The sequence below is a fragment of the Eschscholzia californica genome, unplaced genomic scaffold (assembly GCF_041429995.1).
Source record: "Eschscholzia californica isolate CP2 unplaced genomic scaffold, dmEscCali1.0.p SCAF_3, whole genome shotgun sequence".
In the NCBI taxonomy this organism is placed as follows: domain Eukaryota; kingdom Viridiplantae; phylum Streptophyta; class Magnoliopsida; order Ranunculales; family Papaveraceae; genus Eschscholzia; species Eschscholzia californica.
Window position 1 is genome coordinate 6,156,386 of NW_028238420.1, and position 19,911 is coordinate 6,176,296.

The 19,911-nt window shown below is 37.9% G+C and overlaps 1 protein-coding gene and 1 pseudogene across 2 annotated transcripts; one reads left to right on the plus strand and one right to left on the minus strand.

Annotated features, from left to right (window-relative positions):
* Positions 1-370: 370 nt before the first annotated feature.
* On the minus strand, positions 371-4,459 carry LOC147547999 (uncharacterized). Its single transcript, XM_086672409.1, has 2 exons — positions 4,046-4,459; positions 371-3,166 (listed from the first exon to the last, which is right to left on the minus strand). The coding sequence occupies exon 2, from the start codon at positions 2,954-2,956 to the stop codon at positions 1,541-1,543; it is 1,416 nt and encodes a 471-aa protein (XP_086528535.1). The 5' UTR covers positions 2,957-3,166; positions 4,046-4,459; the 3' UTR covers positions 371-1,540.
* Positions 4,460-7,401: 2,942 nt separating this feature from the next.
* On the plus strand, positions 7,402-9,351 carry LOC147548000 (flavonol 3-O-glucosyltransferase UGT89B1 pseudogene; annotated as a pseudogene). Its single transcript, XR_015238765.1, has one exon. The product of XR_015238765.1 is annotated as a flavonol 3-O-glucosyltransferase UGT89B1 pseudogene (transcript).
* Positions 9,352-19,911: the final 10,560 nt, after the last annotated feature.

Below are 19,911 nucleotides of genomic sequence, written 5' to 3' on the forward strand. Positions count from 1 at the left end.
GAGTGTGATCACTTAACTAGGACTCAACACATAAAAAGGGGTGAGGACAACATTTTGGAACGAATGATCTTCGAAAAGGAATTACCACTATATAGAGTGGGGAAGCTCACTCGCCCTTCTCACCCATTCTACCCTCTAAAAATGCCTTCTAAAGGTTAGCGGATACTAGAGATGGAATAATGATGGTGGATTTCCGAGAATGTCGACCTCTTCATGATGGTAGAACCTCTTAAGCATTTCCACATTAGTTTCTTGCCTCGAATACTTATTCATGAACACAAACATCAACACATATGTACAATCACATTACACCCACAAAAAAGCTAACACATGCTCAAACATACACAAAAAATCACTTTATTTCACTTTTTTTTTTCTTTCTTTTTCTTTTTTTTTCATATCACTTCTTTTTTTCATTTTTCATTTTTTTTTCATTCTTTTTTTTTTTTCTAATGACAAATACAATCAACCAAAACAAAATACAACACACACAACTCTATTCTTGCAATCAACTTTTCATTTCATACTTGCTTTTGATATTCTTCATTATTTTATTTCATGTCTTCATTCTCGGGATATAAGATGATGGATGGTGATGGAGTATCCGCTTTCCTCTAGTTGGCACTCTCATTGGGTTTCATGGACTACAAGGGCAAGGTTAATTCGCTATCCTAATGTCACTCCTAGTGGCTAAGGAAATTGAGCACACGAGATCAAATGAGCTCTTTTATAAGTTACGAGGTTGAGTAGCTCTTCATTCTACTCGGAGTTAGCGCGGAAGAGTACACTCGAATGGCAATTTAGGCTTTGAGCTCTCACATGGGTTAAGTCTCCACTAATGACTACTTTAGGTCTCTTAGAAATGTTTCTTCTTCACTAAGATGTAACTCACATGGCACAACACAAACACTAAAAGACTCGACTTTCATGCAAAGGCCATTAGCAATCACAAAACTCATCAACTCGATACATATGCATCAAAATTCTTAAAACTATCACTAGAATCACATGCAAATCTACTTAAAATGTTCAAAATTTTCAAATTTTGCCTAATTTGAACCCTTTTGTCTTTGAAACCCATGGTCATGCATTGGTTATGGTCATATCCCGCATCCCCAAACTTAAAACTAACATTGTCCTCAATGTTCTAAGCATATACTTACCAAAAGATAAAGAGACACATCAATCTAAAGAGAAGAGTGGAGAGATATTACCATAACCGAAGGAGATACAAGATGATACTACCAAGGCCCATGTATAAAGAGGTTCCAAGTTGATGCCAAGCTCGCGCCATCCCCAAACTTGGAACAAACCACGCCTCGGAAGTAAAACATATAAGAAATGCTCCTAAAATATCAACAAATATCATGAGAATGAAGCACATAAAACATATGACCATATAAAACCTACCACTAACGCGGGTATACACGATTGCATTGAGCTATGCAATTAGCCTTTAGTTATCTTGATTTCACACAAGAACACGAGTTATGTCTCGTGGAGGGTTTCCAGAGATGATACCCACAAACATCAAGACCCATTAATCGGCCAAACGATCATAAAGAAAAAGACGGAATATTTGGGGGTCAACCCAAAGAAAGCTATATGCAGGTGCTAATCGTCTCAAAAAAAGATAAAGAATACGAAGTGCACATGAGACGATAAAAGAAAACAAGCCATCCCCAAACTTAGTGGGTGCACAGTCCACTAAGTAGGTATAAATAGAAGGAACGACAACAAAGAAATCATCAAAAGGATCGACATACATGTGAAGAGTCAAAATATCAGTCGAAGGCAAAAAATCATCTGGAAGCTTAGTGGACAGAATATCCACTATGTCCTTAGACGTCTTTGGAAAGACGTCTGAAATGTCCCGAAAGGGATCAATAACCGAGTCTGAGATCACGTGAAAGGTTGAACTGGACTCTAAGGGTAAGCCAATAGGCTCAGGGACCAAATCAAGGTCCATGGCTTCCTTAGGCAAATAGTCTGACAAATTATCCAACATGTCTCTAACTACTACGTCATCAATATCCTTAAAGACATCTGGGGCCTCGCAGTCAGTTATAATATCAGGCCTTCCTTGCATTGCATCTAAGACTGACTCCTTACAAGTGTCAAAAATTGGATAGTTCGGAATCGTGTCATCCTCAAACTTGCTCGTAGAGCCATCACCCTGAACATCAACGTCTAATGTAGTCTTATCATGATGAGATGACACATGGTGAGGAAACGAGACAACAAGGTTATCAGTTTGTTCAAGCTCTTGGGCCCTCTCAGTTGATTCGTCGACATTTAACTTAGTATTAGGGTATGACGTATTACCCTCGCCATCGGTCCTAGTACCCTCTTGAGTTTGGGGTGGTAAAACCCCTTCCTCGTCGGCTAATAACTGTGACAGCATCATCTCTAATGGATGATTTAGAGACTCTAATTGATGATTTAGAGACTCAAACCTCTGATGTAACTCTTGTTGCATTTGAATCTGCGTCTGTTCAAATTGATTTTGTGTCTCTTCAAGTTGTAACATCATTTCAGTCAGACGACTCACAGACTCTAATTGAGATCTATCTTCAAGAGTCTCTTCGTGATAAGGCTCACAAGTGTAATTAAATGAAGACTCTTGATAATAACTCCCACCGTACATACTAGGATCATACCTGCCTCTAAAATCATTGGTCTCAGAATAATGTGGACTATAAGGTCTCTCATACATATTTAGTGTCGGACCATATCCATCACTAATTCGACCATCTCTACACATCCGTCGGTATTCTCCTAGGGTCATACGAGATCTGTCATGCTCAAATGGTCTATTCCCCTCACTAATCGAAACATCCCTACACATCCTTTGGTATTCACCTAAGGTCATATCAGGTCGGTTAGTGCGGGGAATCCTCGAAATAAGCTCATCATCATCAACATCGAATGGCCAACCGTTAGAATAACGTGCCATGATCTCACAATGCTCAAGGAACTAACAAACAAGCTATCAATGCAAATCAAAACTTATCCAACCAATCACACACAAGTAAGAAAGAAAGAGATAGAATACGATACTAGCGGATGCTACTCTCGTTTCGTTCTTCCTTCCGATTTCTTTCTGATTCTTTTGTTCCCCTTCGCTCCTATGTTATGTTTTTTGGCTTTTCTCTTAAAGTGATACCTAAAATAAAAGAATAGATAAGAAACTACGAAAATAAAGAAAGAAAACGTCTAAGTTAACAAATAACACTAAATTAATGAACAAAACAAGCAAACAATATCCTAACTACTAAACCTATCCCCGGCAGCGGCGCCAAAAACTTGATAGGCCTAAAAATAGGTCTATTCACGCAAGTATACGGGGTCAAATTATAGTATTTTAGTAAATCGAGTATCGTCCCAAGGGATAGGTAGGTAACTTCAGATATTAACGGCGAGTCTAGCCCAATAATCCAAATGTCAAAAACTAACTTAGACTAACACACACACACACCCCACTTCATAAATTTTATGATTGATATGTAAGAAATAAGAAAACGAATAAAACTAAATAAACTAACTAAGAGAGGGGAGAAGATATCTAAGGTTATAAAATCCACCACATAATTTCACTTTATAAAACAAGCACTTAATTACTTAAATCTCTTTTGTATTTACTCGGGATCCAATATAATGAACTATTTGGATTCCGGATGATATTCTAGATAAAACAATTTTATAATTAAGAATGTATGATTGACTACCATATAAAACTAATTTCCTACACTATCATTCAAGATCTAAAAGGCATATCTCATCTAATAAATCAATAAAAGCATGAAATATCTAATTATAATACATGAATGATAATAAGTTTATAGAATCAACATGAAATGACAATCAATAGGCATTGAAGCACATCAAAGGATTTAATTAATCAAGAACAAGTATTATAAAGATCCAAAATGGGTTTCATTCACAACCTTAGATTGCTAAATTAACTATACATGAAATCTAGAATAACATTCATTGACATTGTAAAATAAATGAAAATACTAAGAAATTAATGGAAAAAAATCACCAAGAATGCTCAAATTCCATATCCCCATGTATCTCCAATTTGTCCAAGGTTTGCTCCATTTATGCTCAAGAATTTTACTCCAAGAAATCCAAGTAATAGCTATTTTATTGCCACCCAAATAAGAAAAAGAAAGGGAAAGAAGAAATTAGATCTAGAAAGTTGGAAAGAAGAGATGAAGAGGGTAAAGATGATAGAAGAATATGGAAGGAAGAAGAAGAAGACTATTAATGGAAGAAAAGTAATGGTAGAGAAGAAGATGGAAAAAGAATGGAAAAGAAATGGATTTAGTAGTAGAGAAGAAAGACTAGGTAAGAGGAAGTAGAAGAAAAGAATAGGGGATTAGGGTTAGAAGATAGAAAGAGAAGTGGCTTAGAAATTAGATAAGGAAGCCATTTGAGAGGGTTGTTGAAGTCTAGGTTTTAATGGAGGAGAAAGAGACTTATTTATAGGTGGATTAGGGTTTTTGGTGGGTTAAATGGTAAAAAGATTTAAAAGATAGGGTCATTTTGGGAATTAATGGGTTAAATATGAAGAAAGGACAAGTCTGGGCGGCTAGGGTTTAAATGCGGAAGCTACAGTGTAGCCGGATATAACATAATAAAGTGGGACGGTTCAGAAGCCGTTGGATCGTTACGCGCGCGGATCTGGACGGTTTGGACGGAGACACGTGGTCGGGAGCATGTTAATACGAAGCTTCGGGTGCACGGGATAGTCAATAAAACACGGGATGCACAAGAGCCGTCCGATCTTGATGACGCGGGAGGTTGCGGCCAAGATTATAACGTGGGAGCGGGACTACTGGAGCAAGCTGCGACGCGCTACACTGAATCAAGCTTATAAGGGTCACTTCGCTGCTGAGCGCTAACACGGGATTTAGATGCCCCAGCCTTCTTAGCGCGCCACGTGTCCGGTTGTACCTTAATAAAATGCACCAAAAACACTAGATCGTCCACTTAGGTTGCATTTGGATGCTCAGCGCGAATACGGTAATTGGATGCACCAACCTTCATACCGAGACACGTGTCCCGCAGAATCCCGCGTGCCCGAATTTGCACCGATTGTATCCCACCTGGTCAACAGAATTTGACCCATCTTTGACTTTGAATATTTCACTCATCCGGACTCCGATTTGACTTCCGTTTTCTCCTACGGACTCGTCTCGACCTCTACTTTTCAACCACGCACTGAACTTGGCCAAATTTCCAGAATGTCCTTGCCTCCAAATGACCAAAATACCCTTCATGCATCTTTTTCTCGTTTTTAACCGTTTTTCACACCTAACTCTCCAAAAGACACCTAATCAAGAAAACCAACCATTTTATTATAATAAAGACTCGAAACCGACTAACTTGGCTAAATTAAACGACTCAGATGGGACATTTTCATGACCCATCATACCTCACCTGTCTTAGGTTAAATAAAAGGGTGCTTCTAAAGGCACCGGGCCAAAAGACTGTTAGCATCCGAAAATTTTATTGACTCGAGTCAATGGCCATTGACCCGAGTTCTCTATAAGCACCGGTTTTTAATGTGGGGGACGTTCACCTTCATTTGCTTCTTCAATCTTCTTCCAAACATAAAGAACAGGAGAACCCTAAATTTCCTAAATTTTACAAAGGCTATATGAGGCAGTTGCAGCTAATGATTCAAATCTATTTTAAGATTACAAGTTTACCTACTGAGATCTGAGTTTATTCATGTTGATGTAAATTCAGGTATGGGTTTTATTAGTTTGTTGATCTGATTGAAAATCGATTATCTTTTAAGTTGACTGACAAGTTGGGAATTTGTTCCCTCTCTCTTGTGGATTTTCCTCGAACATGTTGCACCCATTGTTGATTCTTTCTTTAGCTAACAATTGGGAAAAGAAAAAAAGACACCCAAAGATAAAAAGATTAAGAATTGAATAAATGTTGGTGTTTGCTCTACTGGAATTATCACATTGAGAAAAGATTGTTTTTTTTAATGGTGGACTCTAAAGAGTTTATGATAAACCAATACACAGGTTTGGAAACGAGATGATTCAGCCCATTGATTCAGAGTTTGGGAAGATGGTGGAATCTGCCATGAATCAGGTTTGCCTCCAACCATGAATTTCTTTAGTTTGTGATAAACCAATACACATAAGACTGATGAATACCAATGAAGGAATCACCATAGCTCTTTAGAGAGAGAAAGAAGAAGTTATTGTAGAGAGAGATGGATGGAGGGGTTAGGATTAACTCAACTTGACCGGTGCCTACATAGTTAGACGGTGCTAACAGATAAAAGAGTGGTTGAGCCTAGTGCTAATAGAGATGGATGCTAACAGCCTTTTGGCTCGGTGCCTTTAGATGCACCCTAAATAAAATTACTTGGATTACAAGGTATGAATGTCTTTTCAGTTTCATGAAAATAATTTCTCAATAAGAAGTTATCATCCCTACAAAAAGTTGTCTTTTCCTTTTAAATGAATGTTTCCATAATCTTTCTATCCAAAGAAAATCAATTATAAATCTCTCTTCTTCAGTTCACCGAGAGAAAACCTAGAGAAATCACAGAAAAAAAATCATCCACGCTTTTTAGTCTTCACTTAGAGAAAACCTAGAAGACCATGATTCTCAATGGATTAAATTTATTCTTTTACTATATTCTTGTTTTTTTCAACAATAGATTGTTGCACCGTGCATGGTTTTGTTGCTCTTATTATTAAAGTTAGGATATCAATCTTTTTCTTAAAAAAATCCGTTAGATCTTGTCCTACTATTTTTCTCTCTACAATCTTGTTTTCTTTAGAAAATTTACATGAAAAGTAATTCGATATTTTACAAACATTTTGTCTATTCTCGTAGAATTTTCTTGATTTTAACATAATATTTATGTTTTATAATTTTCTGACTTGCAAAAAAAAATTATTTACGCTTTGTAATTTTGAATGAGCGGGTTTGTTTATCCAGTCGGCAACGCCCTCAAATTTTTTGTAGCACTTCTTTGATTTTACATAAATTGTGAAAATTTTACCAACATTTTCTAAACTCTGACAAAACATAACATATTTTACAAACGTCACAACGTTACTCTCAAAATGACTTTATCGGTTATAGAATTGTACAGATTTTTAGTAAAATTTTACATTTCGATTCTTTTAGTTTTTTTATTTTATCATTCCGTGAATTACAAAGACTTGTTTGAACACTAATATATTTTACAAATTTAGTGACAAGATTGTGGAAATTTTGGTTGTACGGAGGATCCATGAGAATGAATGAGGATGACCTATGTAATGACATCATCCTTGGTACTTAACAAGTCAATAAAGGTCTTTGCAACAAAACAAAAAAAAAGTCAACAGAGGTTAGGAAGAAAACGTCTCAAAATAGCTTTCTCAACATTCAATATCATTTCAAGGGGTGTCAAATTTATATGCTATATACTAAAACTGCTCCCAACACTCATCACTCAAACTCTTTTGTTCATAAACTACAAAAGAAAAGAAAAAAAGCTTGATCCATCAGATCCTGAAGAGCTATGACAACCATGTCAAGTAATAGATCACCCACTCAAAGTGCCCATATTCTGGTATTCCCTTTCCCTGCCCAAGGTCACATTATCCCTCTCTTAGATCTCACTCATCAATTTTCACTTAGAGGGTTAACCATCACCATCCTTGTTACCCCTAAAAACCTCCCAATTCTCAACCCTTTGCTCTCCAAAAACCCTAAAATTACTACTCTAGTCCTACCCTTCCCTGAAAATCAACCTAATATTCCACCAGGTGCTGAAAATACTAAAGATCTTACTCCTGGTGGATTCCCATTCCTCCTTCAAGCAATGGGTGAACTTCATAATCCTCTTCTTAACTGGTTCCAATCTCACCCTTCTCCACCTATTGCCATTATCTCTGATTTCTTCCTGGGTTGGACTCAAAAACTCGCTTCTCAACTCGGTATCCCTCGGATCGTTTTCTCTCCTTCTGGTGCCTTCGGTTTAGCCATCATTGATTCTCTGTTTATTAATGCGTCAAATATCTCTGAATTTACCGGCAAAAATGTTAAAGTTCCTTTCACCAAAATTCCTGATTCCCCTGTTTTCAAGTACAAACAACTTCCTTCTATTTTTCGATCTTATAAAGAAGATCCCGACTTGAGGTTCATTAGAGATGGATTTCTTGATAACAGTGAGAGTTGGGGAATCGTTTTCAACACATTTAGTAAGTTGGAATCCGTCTACTTGAATTATTTCATGAAGGATACGAGTTACAATTACAATGACAGAGTTTGGGCGGTCGGACCTCTGCTTCCGACTGAAGATAATAATAATGAACACGTCGGAGGCGGGTCAGCCGATAGATGTGGGTCAGGTTCTTCGGTTTCAACCAAGGATCTGCTAACGTGGTTGGATTCCGCACCAGAGGACTCAGTGGTTTATGTTTGTTTTGGGAGTCAAGCTGTTCTTACAAACAAACAAATGGATATAGTTGCAGCCGCATTAGAGTGTAGCGGAGTTAGATTTATATGGTCCTTCAAGCAACCCACAAAAGGACACGCGGAAGGTGAATACGGGATGGTTCCTGATGGATTTGAAGATCGAACGGCTGGGAGAGGTTTAGTGATTAAAGGATGGGCTCCGCAAATTTTGATATTGAAACACCGATCAGTCGGATCGTTTTTGACTCATTGTGGTTGGAACTCAACGATTGAGGCAATTACAGCTGGAGTAGTAATGTTAGCTTGGCCAATGAGAGCCGAGCAATTTATGAACGCGACCCTTTTGGTTGACCAAATGAAGGTTGCGCTCAGAGTCTGTGAGGGGGCTGACTCAATCCCTGATGCAACTGAGTTGGGACGTGCCATGGCTAAATCTGTGAATGGGAATCGGGCCGAAAGAGAACGAGTGAAGGAGCTGCGAAAAGCTGCTAGTGTTGCAGTTAAAGAAGGTGGAAGTTCGTCTGCGGACTTAGATAGTTTGGTGAAAAAGTTGAAGGGGCTTATTTCAGTTAGAGATATTTTAACCACGACCACATAAAGTATCAGTCTTCACACACCAACTTCTTCCCAAATGTGCTCTAGTTCTGGCCAAAAAATGATCTATCTCTCTCTCCATCCAGCTCACCTATCACCACCACCACCATTGTTAATCCCTTTCTCTTTGTTCAACTCACCAACCACCTCTCACCAACCACCTTACCCCAAGTGGTTGATAATGTTGATATAAACCTAAAATTCTGAAGGTCTCAGGTTCGATTCGCAGAGGTTGTGGGATCTATAGTTATTAAATTTGATTTGTTAAAGATATAAATAATAATAAGTTTTTCGGGCTTTAAGATCTTCGTTGTTGCACTTTAGGCCCTTTTAATTATTATTTAACTTAGGCGGTTATCGTGCTTATCACATCTTGGATGGTGTATTTAGTGGTGTTCAAAAGGTCAGGCCGACCCGGGTTGGGTCTGGGACCAGCCTGGCCCGTACGATCAGCCTGTTCTCACGAACAGACGAACTCCGGCGAAGGGTTCCTTCGCCGGAGTTCTTAGAGAGAGAGAGAGAGGAGAGAGATAAAAAAAAATATATATTTTTTTTTTTTTAGTTTGAAGGTCGCCGGCCGGAAATTTGGCCGGCCGGCGACCTTGCCGGAGAAGGTGATGAGGTGGCCTAATAGATGAGGTGGCGTGACATGGCAGAGAGAGAAAAAGAGATGGAGGAAAGAGAGTGACGGAAAGTTAAAGTTAACGGTTTTAGGGGGCCATATGGGTATTTCTCGTAAAGTAGGGGGCCAGGCGGGAAGCTGGTCACAAAGTAGGGGGCCATTAGGGAAATAACCCTATTTTTTAAATAAAATATCGTTTTTATTAAAAAAACCTGCAGCTGGTAGCGCTTCCCTCCCGCCTACCGGCTCTAATGGTTAGTTAAGTAATCTTTTGACAGGTATTGTGGTGAGGCTTATCGTACCTGAGCGGCTTCGGTCTTATTCCTGCATCTTCTCCCTGTGCCTGAGGGGTGGCCTTTTCTTCGCCCATGATGGGTGGGACGACCGCTCTTTTGCTGCAGTTCCGAACGGAGATAGCGTAACATTCCCTAGCCGTTGCCTGATCTCCCCTTACGGCTCCCACGAGACTCGTTCCCGGGACTGGGAATTTCATCATGAAGTGATTCATGGATATGATAGCCTTTGATTCCGTCAGGAAGTTTCTTCCTAGGATGATGTTATAAGCTTGTAGTTTGTCGACTATCACGAAGTTCAACATTATCGCTCTACTGGTGACTCCTTCTCCGATGAGTATGGGTAAGGTGATTATTCTTCCGGTCTCCACTTGGTTTTCTCCGAGTCTTTTCAGATAATGCTCATAGGTTTTCGTATGTTGTGCCCTTACCTGGAGCTTTTGCAGGCATGTCTGATTATGACATCGGCGGAGCTTCCGGTGTCAATTAAGATGCGTTCGATGCTCCAATTAGCTACTAGTGTCGTTATTACCAAGGGGTTGGTATGAGGCTTTATTATTCCTCTTAGGTCCTCATCCGTAAAAACCACATGGGGCGTTTTCTCGATGCGTGGCGCCGCTGGCATCATAACTCTGTTCTTCTGTCTACGTCTTTTGTTTCCTCTGTTCGCTTCGTGGACTGGACCTCCGGTTATAACGTTGATGTTGTCCCATGTCCGTGACTTTAGTTCTGCTGTTTTCATCTTTTGGTTTTCCTTTTGGTCGGCTTTTTTATTTTGCTCGAGCTCCTCTACGAGTGTTTTGGTCGTGTCGTCGAACTGTTACATTAAGTCCGATAGGTGTTGAGCTAATGTATAGATAAGTGTCAGGTTACGTATCCATTTGAGGTTCGCCTTTGCTTTTTGAAAAGTTCCTGGTCTGACCACGGTGTGGTGATTGTTGAAGTCTGATGCTCTGCAATCGTTGTCACGTCTCCTATTAGGGGTGTTTACTCGTCCTTCGAATTGTCCATCCATGAAAGCCCCGAGAAAGGCTTAGGTAAGTTCTTCGAATGATTTTATAGACCCGGGGACCAACGAGTGATACCATGCCTGCGCCGGTCCTTTCAAGGTGGTCGTGAAGACTGCGCGCCAGATGTCTTGATTAGTCGTGTAGAAGCTCATTACCGCCACGTAATTCCTGAGGAATCTCCCGGGGTCATCCTGTCCCTGGTACCGCTCTAGACTGGGAACCTTCAGACACTCGGGGCTCTTGGATTCCAACGTCTCCTTCTCATGAGGGGACTGATGAGTTTCCAGTGCCACCTTCCTCATTATTGCCTCAGATGTGCGGAGACCTTCTCGCAGCCGCGCGATCTCCCTTTCTTGTTGCTGGCGCTCAACTTTAAGTCGCTCAATAGCTGCTACCAACTCTTCTCACCTGATCAACTATCTAACATGCTTCCTAGAAGTCGATAGACACTAATGATGATGTGACTAGAACTCATGAGAACTCGACGTTTCCAAATCTTGAAAAACTACTTCAAGGGATAAACATTTGAACTAAACAAACATAATTCTTTTCTTTTCTTTGATTTTCTACTTCACTTTTTTTTTAATACAGTTCTGGTAATAAAACTCAAAATACACAACGTACTTTCTTAACACTTCCTTGGGTATAATTCTCTCCACTTTGCTTCAAGCCTTATTCTCAGGGTTTCAAAAGGTTTTTTAAGTTTCTATCTTCCTCTAGTTGACATTGTTTTCAAGTTTCTCAGACTACAAGAGACAAGTTCACATTCCTGAGGACATCCCTGGTGGTTGTAAAATTTGAACTCAAGAGATCAAATGAGTTCTACTTTCAATATTGCGAGGTGGAGTAGCTCTTCATTTTATTCGGATTTAGCGCAGAAGAGGTCACTCAAAGGACAAAAAGAAAGGCTCAAAATCTCACATGGGTTAAGTCTCCACTAATGATCAATCAAGTTCTCTCAGAAAAGTCTTTTCTTCACCTATCTAACACTCACAAGGCTAGTGCATAGACAACTTCAAGACACGAAATTTGTGAAAAAACCTTTAGCAACAGCATAGTAAGACCAACTAGAGTTTATAACTATTAACAAGCAAAAACAACTAGACTCACCTTTCCAATCTGAAAAATTTTAAATTTGGAAAATTTTGAACCCTTTTGAATTTTTGAAATAAGGACACAAGGACTTAACGAAAAGTTCAATCCCCTATCCCCAAACTTAAACCGCACATTGTCCTCATTGTTCTGAAGACTATGCAAAATAACAGGATGAGGGAAAGATATTACCAGATTTAGAAGTCCTATGCATGGGTTGCCTCCCACAAAGCGCTAAGTTTAACGTCTTCAGCCAGACATGACAAACGAATCGAAAAAAAAAAGAATTATACCTACTGGATTACGGATATGTGACTAACTGTAAACCAATAATCGATGCATCTGTGGGTACACCCAAAATACAAAGTTTTCAGTAAACGATAGTCTCATTTTTTGTAAATTGGTGATAGTGTAGGTGAGACCATCAAGAAAGAAGGGCAATCCCCAAACTTAGACGATAATAAGGTCGTTAAGTTTGGTACTGCACTAGAGAGAGTACATAACGGATAAAAGGGGTCTTTTATATGGACGATAGACAGAAGTGAATGTTTCAAAATCTACGCATGGTTTTGAGGGACAAAGTGAAAAGTGATCAAGAGGACTATCAATGACACCTGGACTTAAACTAGGGTTCTCTAGAATAGGTACTTCGGATTCCTTCAATTGGGAAACCCTGCTAGCAGACTCACAATCCCTAAAAGTCGGGTTAGATAGTCCTTCTATAATTTCTTTTATCATGTTATCATCGGTGTCCCTAAAGAATTCTAAATCTTCGCCTAAGTCAGGCGAGTAAATGCTCTCATTTAGTAAATTGGTCAACCATGATTCATCATCCTTAGTTGAGTCAAACGACTTCAACTCATCTTCAACCCTAGTAAACTCTTCATTATAGTCTGAATGGATTTCAAGTTCCGTACAATGAGAGGATATCTCAATATTGGGCTCCATCGTTTATGAGATTTTAGTCTCAATAACAATGTTTTCGGGAGAACCCTCTAAAATTTTATCCTCATCATCATCGTACACAAGATATTGTGAACCGTACTCTACATTCTCATGGTAATCCTCTTCTATATTTTTAGTTGTTATTTCTTGTAGAGTTTTGCAAATTTTTTCAGTCTTTTTTTCTAGATTTTGACAAAACTCGAAGTACTCTTTTAAAGATCACTAACAGTTTGGACTGATGAAGGTGATGCTTAAGATGAAGAGTCAATAGTTTCACCGCTATCCCATTGAGGTTGAGACACGTGTGGAGCATAAAACTCTTCATTACTCCTCCTTAGCATACTAATAGTTTGGGCCAATTGATGGGCCTAAAAAGTTACCCTAAATAGGTCACCACCCGCAAGTATACGGGCGTCAAGTAATAGTTCCGGTAAAACCGGTTCGTTCCTCAGAGACTAAGTGAAACCTATTCTAAAACTTAGAACTAGTACGGTTTTTAAAATGGTTTTGGTTTTGGTGATAAAAGAACAAAATAATAAAACAAATAATGATACAAGGAACTCAAATGGGGGAGAGTCTGGGTTTTCTGAATTTATCCACGGAATAAGTCTAAAGGTGAACTAATGAGTCAACGAGTTACTTTTATTACACGGGCTTTAAAACATGAACGGTCTAAAGTTTGGAAGATATCTTCCTTAAAACGATAAAAACTAAAGATACATGCATCATTCCCTATATACTAATTGCTCGATTATTATGCATCAACTAAGAAGTATAACCCATCAAAGCATTTTATTCTAAGCATAGAATATCAACATAAGAAAGATGAATAAAGAAGGAACTAATCAATAATCAAGAATTACGCAAGTTAGACATGGACGACCAAAGGATTACTTGACTCGAATTTAATCACACCTAAAAAGTAAATAACAACACGGATTTCATCAAACACCATAGATAAAGAGATTTAGCTAATCAAACTCATCAGAAAGAATCTCATTATAAAAATTAAGAGCAAAAGATAAGTAAGATAGATATCACCCAATGTTAAGCTTCCATGATAACGAGGAATGAGATGGATAGTTGATGATGTAATTCTCTCTCACAAAGAAATATCAATAGTACAAATATCCCCCCTCTTCTCTATGTTCACTATCTTCACTCTCTTTTCTCTCTCACAAAGAAAAGAAAGAGATGAAGCAAATGGAAAATAAAAGTAACGTATGATGAATTATCTCTTATATTGATTTCTGTAAATTCAATGAATCAACTCTTTCTCTCTTTACAATCCTCTCTCTATCTCTACCTTGTCATAAAATAACAAGAAAAGAAAGCACTCTGTTTTGATATTTCTCTCTATAAAATATATACTCCAAGAAAATCCAGAGAAGAAACAAAGATCAGTTTACTCCCTATAAAATATATACTCTGTTCTTCTCCTTCTCTTCTCTCTTTATAATTTTCTTGAAGCTCTAAGAGAAGGATGAAGAACATAGCTTAATTGATGATTTCAACCCCCAAGAGAAGATGCCCCCTTCTCTGTTTAAGAGATGATTTATATGTAGAGAGAAGAAGAAGCCCCTATTTTACATTTCTCTCTCTACAATCTTCTTACCAAATCTCTTATTTGTGTACTGTAAATAAGATATCTCCTTTGATTGAGCCATCTCTGTTTCTACTGATCATGAGAATATCTCACTCGAATTTCTCTTTCTACTGTGTCTATTCTCCAAGATAGAAATGAGAGAGATACAAAAATAGAATATATACCTTTCTCTGTCAAACAACAATCTAATCCTCTCCCTTCATTCTTTCCCTTCTTTCATTTATTTCTCTTATGAGAATAGCAAAGATATAAATTTCCAGCTATCTCTCCAAGAAATCTTTTCTTCAATCTCTCTCCAGAATAATCTCTCTAGGATTTTCAAGAATCAGCTCCACTCTCACTTTGTCTCTCTACTGGTTATTCTCAATATCTCTCTCTGTCAATGAGAAAAATTCCCTTTAATCCTTGCCCTCTTTCTATAATCTTAAAATCTCTAGCTCTCTCTTGGTCAATCACACTATCACTATCAATGGTTAGAAATTCTAACTCAATGAAACTTTCCATCTCTGTTATAGTTTCTAGAGGGAGGACTGTAGAGACGAGAGAAATAGAGAAACAATGGGATTTCCCATTATTTTGGGGAGTCACCCAATCGGGTAACATTAAATGAGGGAATGGTCCAAATTTTCAGCCTTCAATGCGCTTACAGCCCAATCAAGGACCGAAATGCGTTTTAAGTCCAAATGTCAGGACACCTAAGAGTTTTCAGGTTTTTTAATTTTTTATACCTGTTTTGCCCCTCCCATGGAAAGCTGGTTCTTGCTGTTTCCTTCCTGACGCGTTCAGTGACTGATGGTGAGGGAGCATTTCATTTCTCTTTTTTGTTTCTCTCTCTAAAACCTTTTCAAACCCAGTTTTTGGATTCAAAATTTGAAAAATTTGGAGCAGTTTTTGTCGAAAATTAAGTCTCCCGCCCAGATTTTTGGAAGATTTTATCTTTCTTCTATCCTCTTGTTCTATTTATACATCTCTCTAAATCCCACAAAATCTCACCTAAATATCTCTAAACCTTCTTTTAACTGACTCTTTCTCTCTCTAGATTATCGAAAAACAAACATCTTTCTCTCTAAATATATCCAAATCCCGAAAATACTCTGTTTTTTTTGTTTCTCTCTTTGAAACCTTCTCAAAAACGCTGATTCTTTCTTATTTCGTTCAAATTTTGAAAATTTAGGATTAAAACTCCAGCCCAGATTTTTGAAAGATTCCATCTAAAGTAATTAAGCCCCCCTCCCAGATTTTGGAAAGATTTTTGAAATCTGGAATATTTTTTTTCTTTCTCTCTCTAAATTTTTTAGAGAAACAGAAGAAGAAGATATATAAATTTTTTATCTATATATAAATATTTCGAAATCGATTATATTCTTGCCATCGTCTCTATCTTTTTGAGAAAAGGAAAGTAGTAAGATTAGAGAGAGAAAACATGTTTAAACAGAAATAAAACGAATAAAAATAGGAAATATGGGAAGAGAAAAATCTGGAGAGAAAATATGAAAAAGGAATAAAACTTAGAGAGAGGGAAAATAGGAAAAATCTAGAGAGAAATTCGGTGTCTATTACATAACCGAACAAAATTCCGAGTAAATAAAACAATTCCCGGTGAACAAGTCAATTTCGAGTACAAAAGTGTCTAGTACACAAGAAAATTCTTAGTAAATAAAATAATTCTCGGTAAACAAGAAACTTTCCAATACAAAAGTGCCTAGTACACAAGAAAATTTTCAGTAAATTAAACAGTTTCTGGTAAACCAGAAAATTTCCCAACACAAAAGTGTCTAGTACACAAGAAATCCCCAGTAAATTAAACAGTTTCCGGTAAACCAGAAAATTTCCCAACACTAAATTGTCTAGTACACAAGAAATCCTCAGTAAATTAAACAATTTCCGGTAAACCAGAAAATTTCCCAACACTAAAGCGTCTAGTACACAAGAAATCCCCAGTAAATTAAACAGTTTCCGGTAAACCAGAAAATGTCCCAACACTAAAGTGTCTAGTACACAAGTAATCCCCAGTAAATTAAACAGTTTCTGGTAAACCAGAAAATTTCCCAACACAAAAGTGTCTAGTACACAAGAAATCCCCAGTAAATTAAACAGTTTCCGGTAAACCAGAAAATTTCCCAACACAAAAGTGTCTAGTACACAAGAAATCCCCAGTAAATTAAACAGTTTCCGGTAAACCAGAAAATTTCCCAACACTAAATTGTCTAGTACACAAGAAATCCTCAGTAAGTTAAACAATTTCCGTAAACAAGAACCAATCTGGAAAAAAAATTGAGAGAAATTAGTTAGAAAGAAATTCGAAATTAGTTAGAACTTGGTTAAAATTTGAGAGAAATTAGGAATTGGTTAAATTAATAAATCTGGAAAGTTAGAGAGAAAAATTCGAAATTCCAATTTTGAAAAATTCAAAATTTGAGATGAGAAACAAATCTAGAAAAAAAAGAAAGAATTTTGAACTAATCTGGAAATATTTGTTTAGATTGAAGAGAAAATTTTGAAAAGAGAGGAATTTGTTGAGATTGGAGAGATAATAGGAATTAGAGAGAGAGAAAATCTAAATTAGTTAGAAATTGGTTAAATTAGGAGAGAAATTAGGATTCGGTTAAATAAATAAAGAGAAATAAATCTGGAAAGAGAATTAGAGAGAGAAAGTAAAACAGTAGAGAGAGAAAGTAAAATTCGGATTAGAGAGCGAAAGTAAAATACGGACCTTCCAAATTTTTCTGAAAATTTCGCGTTCCCGGGCAAATTTCAGTGGCATATTTCGTAAATTCGAGTGGCAGTTTTCGTAAATTTGATAAAACAAAGGTCAGTTCGCCTGACGCACGTCCCCTCGAAATCCCGCTTTTTCAGAAAATTTCACTTTTTTGCGCCCAAATTTTCAGTGGCATCTATCGTAAATTTGAAGCAGATCGATGGGGGCGACGGTAATTTCGCGTGGCTCTCTGACCCATTGGACCTCATTTACATTTTTGGCCAATTGTGGTCTGGGTTTCAATTTTGGGCCCAGTTTTGGGCCCAACGCTCATTCCCTCATCGGGTAAAGCCTTGCTGTCAATAAGGTGAGATCCAGCGTAACAGGGGCTATCACCTTCAAGTGCATCTCAGTAAATGCGGTCGTCGGATGAAGCTTCTCGATTGCGTGTCAACGCCTGATCATTGGATCTTCAAGGAGCACCGTAATACTGTGTGTCGCACAATAGCGAAACATTGCCTGAACTGGATCCTGAAAGTACCCCGCTCATGCCCACCTGTGTACCGAAATCTTCACACTAACAATACAGATCAGCGCCACGTGTCTTGGAGTGCTTTGTGTTTGATTTTTTTTTTCAACAACTTTTTGACTCAACTTTGACCTAGACTAACTTCCTCACCCGGACTCCGATTTGACTCCCGTTTTCTCCTACGGACTCTCATGGACCCCTCTTCTCATCCGAGCATCAACATTATCTAAAATTAACATGCTACCTTGTCACCAAATGACCAAAATGCCCCTAACATCAATTTCTCTTGATTTCGTCTATTTTTCACACTGAACCATGTAAAGACGCATGAGAAAGAAAAATAAGTAATTCATCAGAGTAACTGCTCGAAATGGACTAACTAACCCGAGTTAAGAAATTCAGATGGGACATTTTCATGTCTCATCACCAATGAAGATGATGCTAAAGATGGAGAGTCAACAGTTTCACCATTATCCCATTGAGGTTAAGACACGTGCGAAGCATAAGACTCTATTACTCCTCTTAAGCATACTAATAGCTTCGTGCAATAAAGATGAAGAGTCAACAGTTTCATCGTTATCCCATTGAGCTTGAGACACGCTTGAAGCATAAAGCTCTTCGTTATAATGCATGTAAGAGTCATTAGTTTCAATGTTATCCCATTGAGGGTGGGACACATTTGGAGCGTAAGACTCTCTACTATAATGCATGTAAGATGATCTATCAGGATATCTGTAATGTGGTTTATAACCTTCTTGAGGTTGATAATAATCCCTACGACCATTATTATGCACATTGTATCTAGGATGACTAACACCATTCTGACCATTTGCTAAGTACCACCATGGTAAATTTGAAGAACTCTCATCCCTTCTGTCATTATGTTGGGACCACGATCTATCCATTTCTCTTTCAATTTTTTTATTTTTTTATTTTATTTTATTTTCCGAAAACCAAGGAAGCACTACGAAGATCCTAGATAGAAGGAAGACAACCACAATCAAGTTAAGTCACCAGGCAGCCTAAATAAAATCTAGACGACAGAAATGTTGGTCAATTTCACTTAAATTTCTAGACAACTCCTACTTCGTAACAAAGCTTGAACTATGACTATTATGAGGGTTATTCCGTCAAAGTACTGGGGTCAAACAACTCTCAAGGAGACAACCAACTATGAAAATTGTGATAGCCGTTCTTAACAATTCTTGGAGACCGCCAACGATGAACATTGTGATAACCGTCCTACCTTTGGGCAACTTTTCCTCTTCCCGAGTTCCTAAATTGTTCAAAGATTCTATGAGCTCGATACCTTAGAGTTCAATGTCTAAATAAGGTTTTAGTTTAAGTGAGGTTTGGGATTCGCAACGTTGCTTCCTAGATGGGCAAGAGACCGGTGATGAAATCCGACTCTTATCTTGTGATGGGTTAGTGCTCTTACTAAAGACGATTAAGCTAAACAGTTCGTCAAATTAATGAGGCACACAAAACACACACAAGTACCCACTTACAGGGGATTCGTAGGTGATCAAGAAAAGTTACCTCCCGTTCAAGATGGGCGACGACCTTTGCAGACGAACCGGGCCACTCTTCCCTCAAGTGTTCGAACCCGAGGCTTCTTTGGTTTCGATTACTATTATGCTCTTTAAGTTTAGGGCCAAAACTTAAAACAAAAGAAAGTACTAAAAAGTCTAAGTCTCACTCTCACCAAAATAAATACAAAAAATGAAAACTGTAAATTTATTCTTCTGAAGTCCTGCTCCTTGTTGCGCATTCTCTTTCACTCTTTAGTGTTCTGCACGCCAAAAATAGAGAAGCAAGTCAAAGTATTCAAAAAGTCAAACTTACCAAAAGAAAAAACTTTCCAAGATTAGAACAAATTTATAACATAGCCCCCGACAGCAGCGCCAAAATCTTGATGGGCCTAGAAAGTTTTCTTAAAAGGTCACCGCAGCAAGTATGCGGGTTCCAAGTAGTAAAATCCGGTAAGACCGGAGTCGATCCGTAGAGACTAGGTCAACATATTCTAAATATTACAACTAATACCGTTTTGTTTGAAATTGGTTTTGTGATG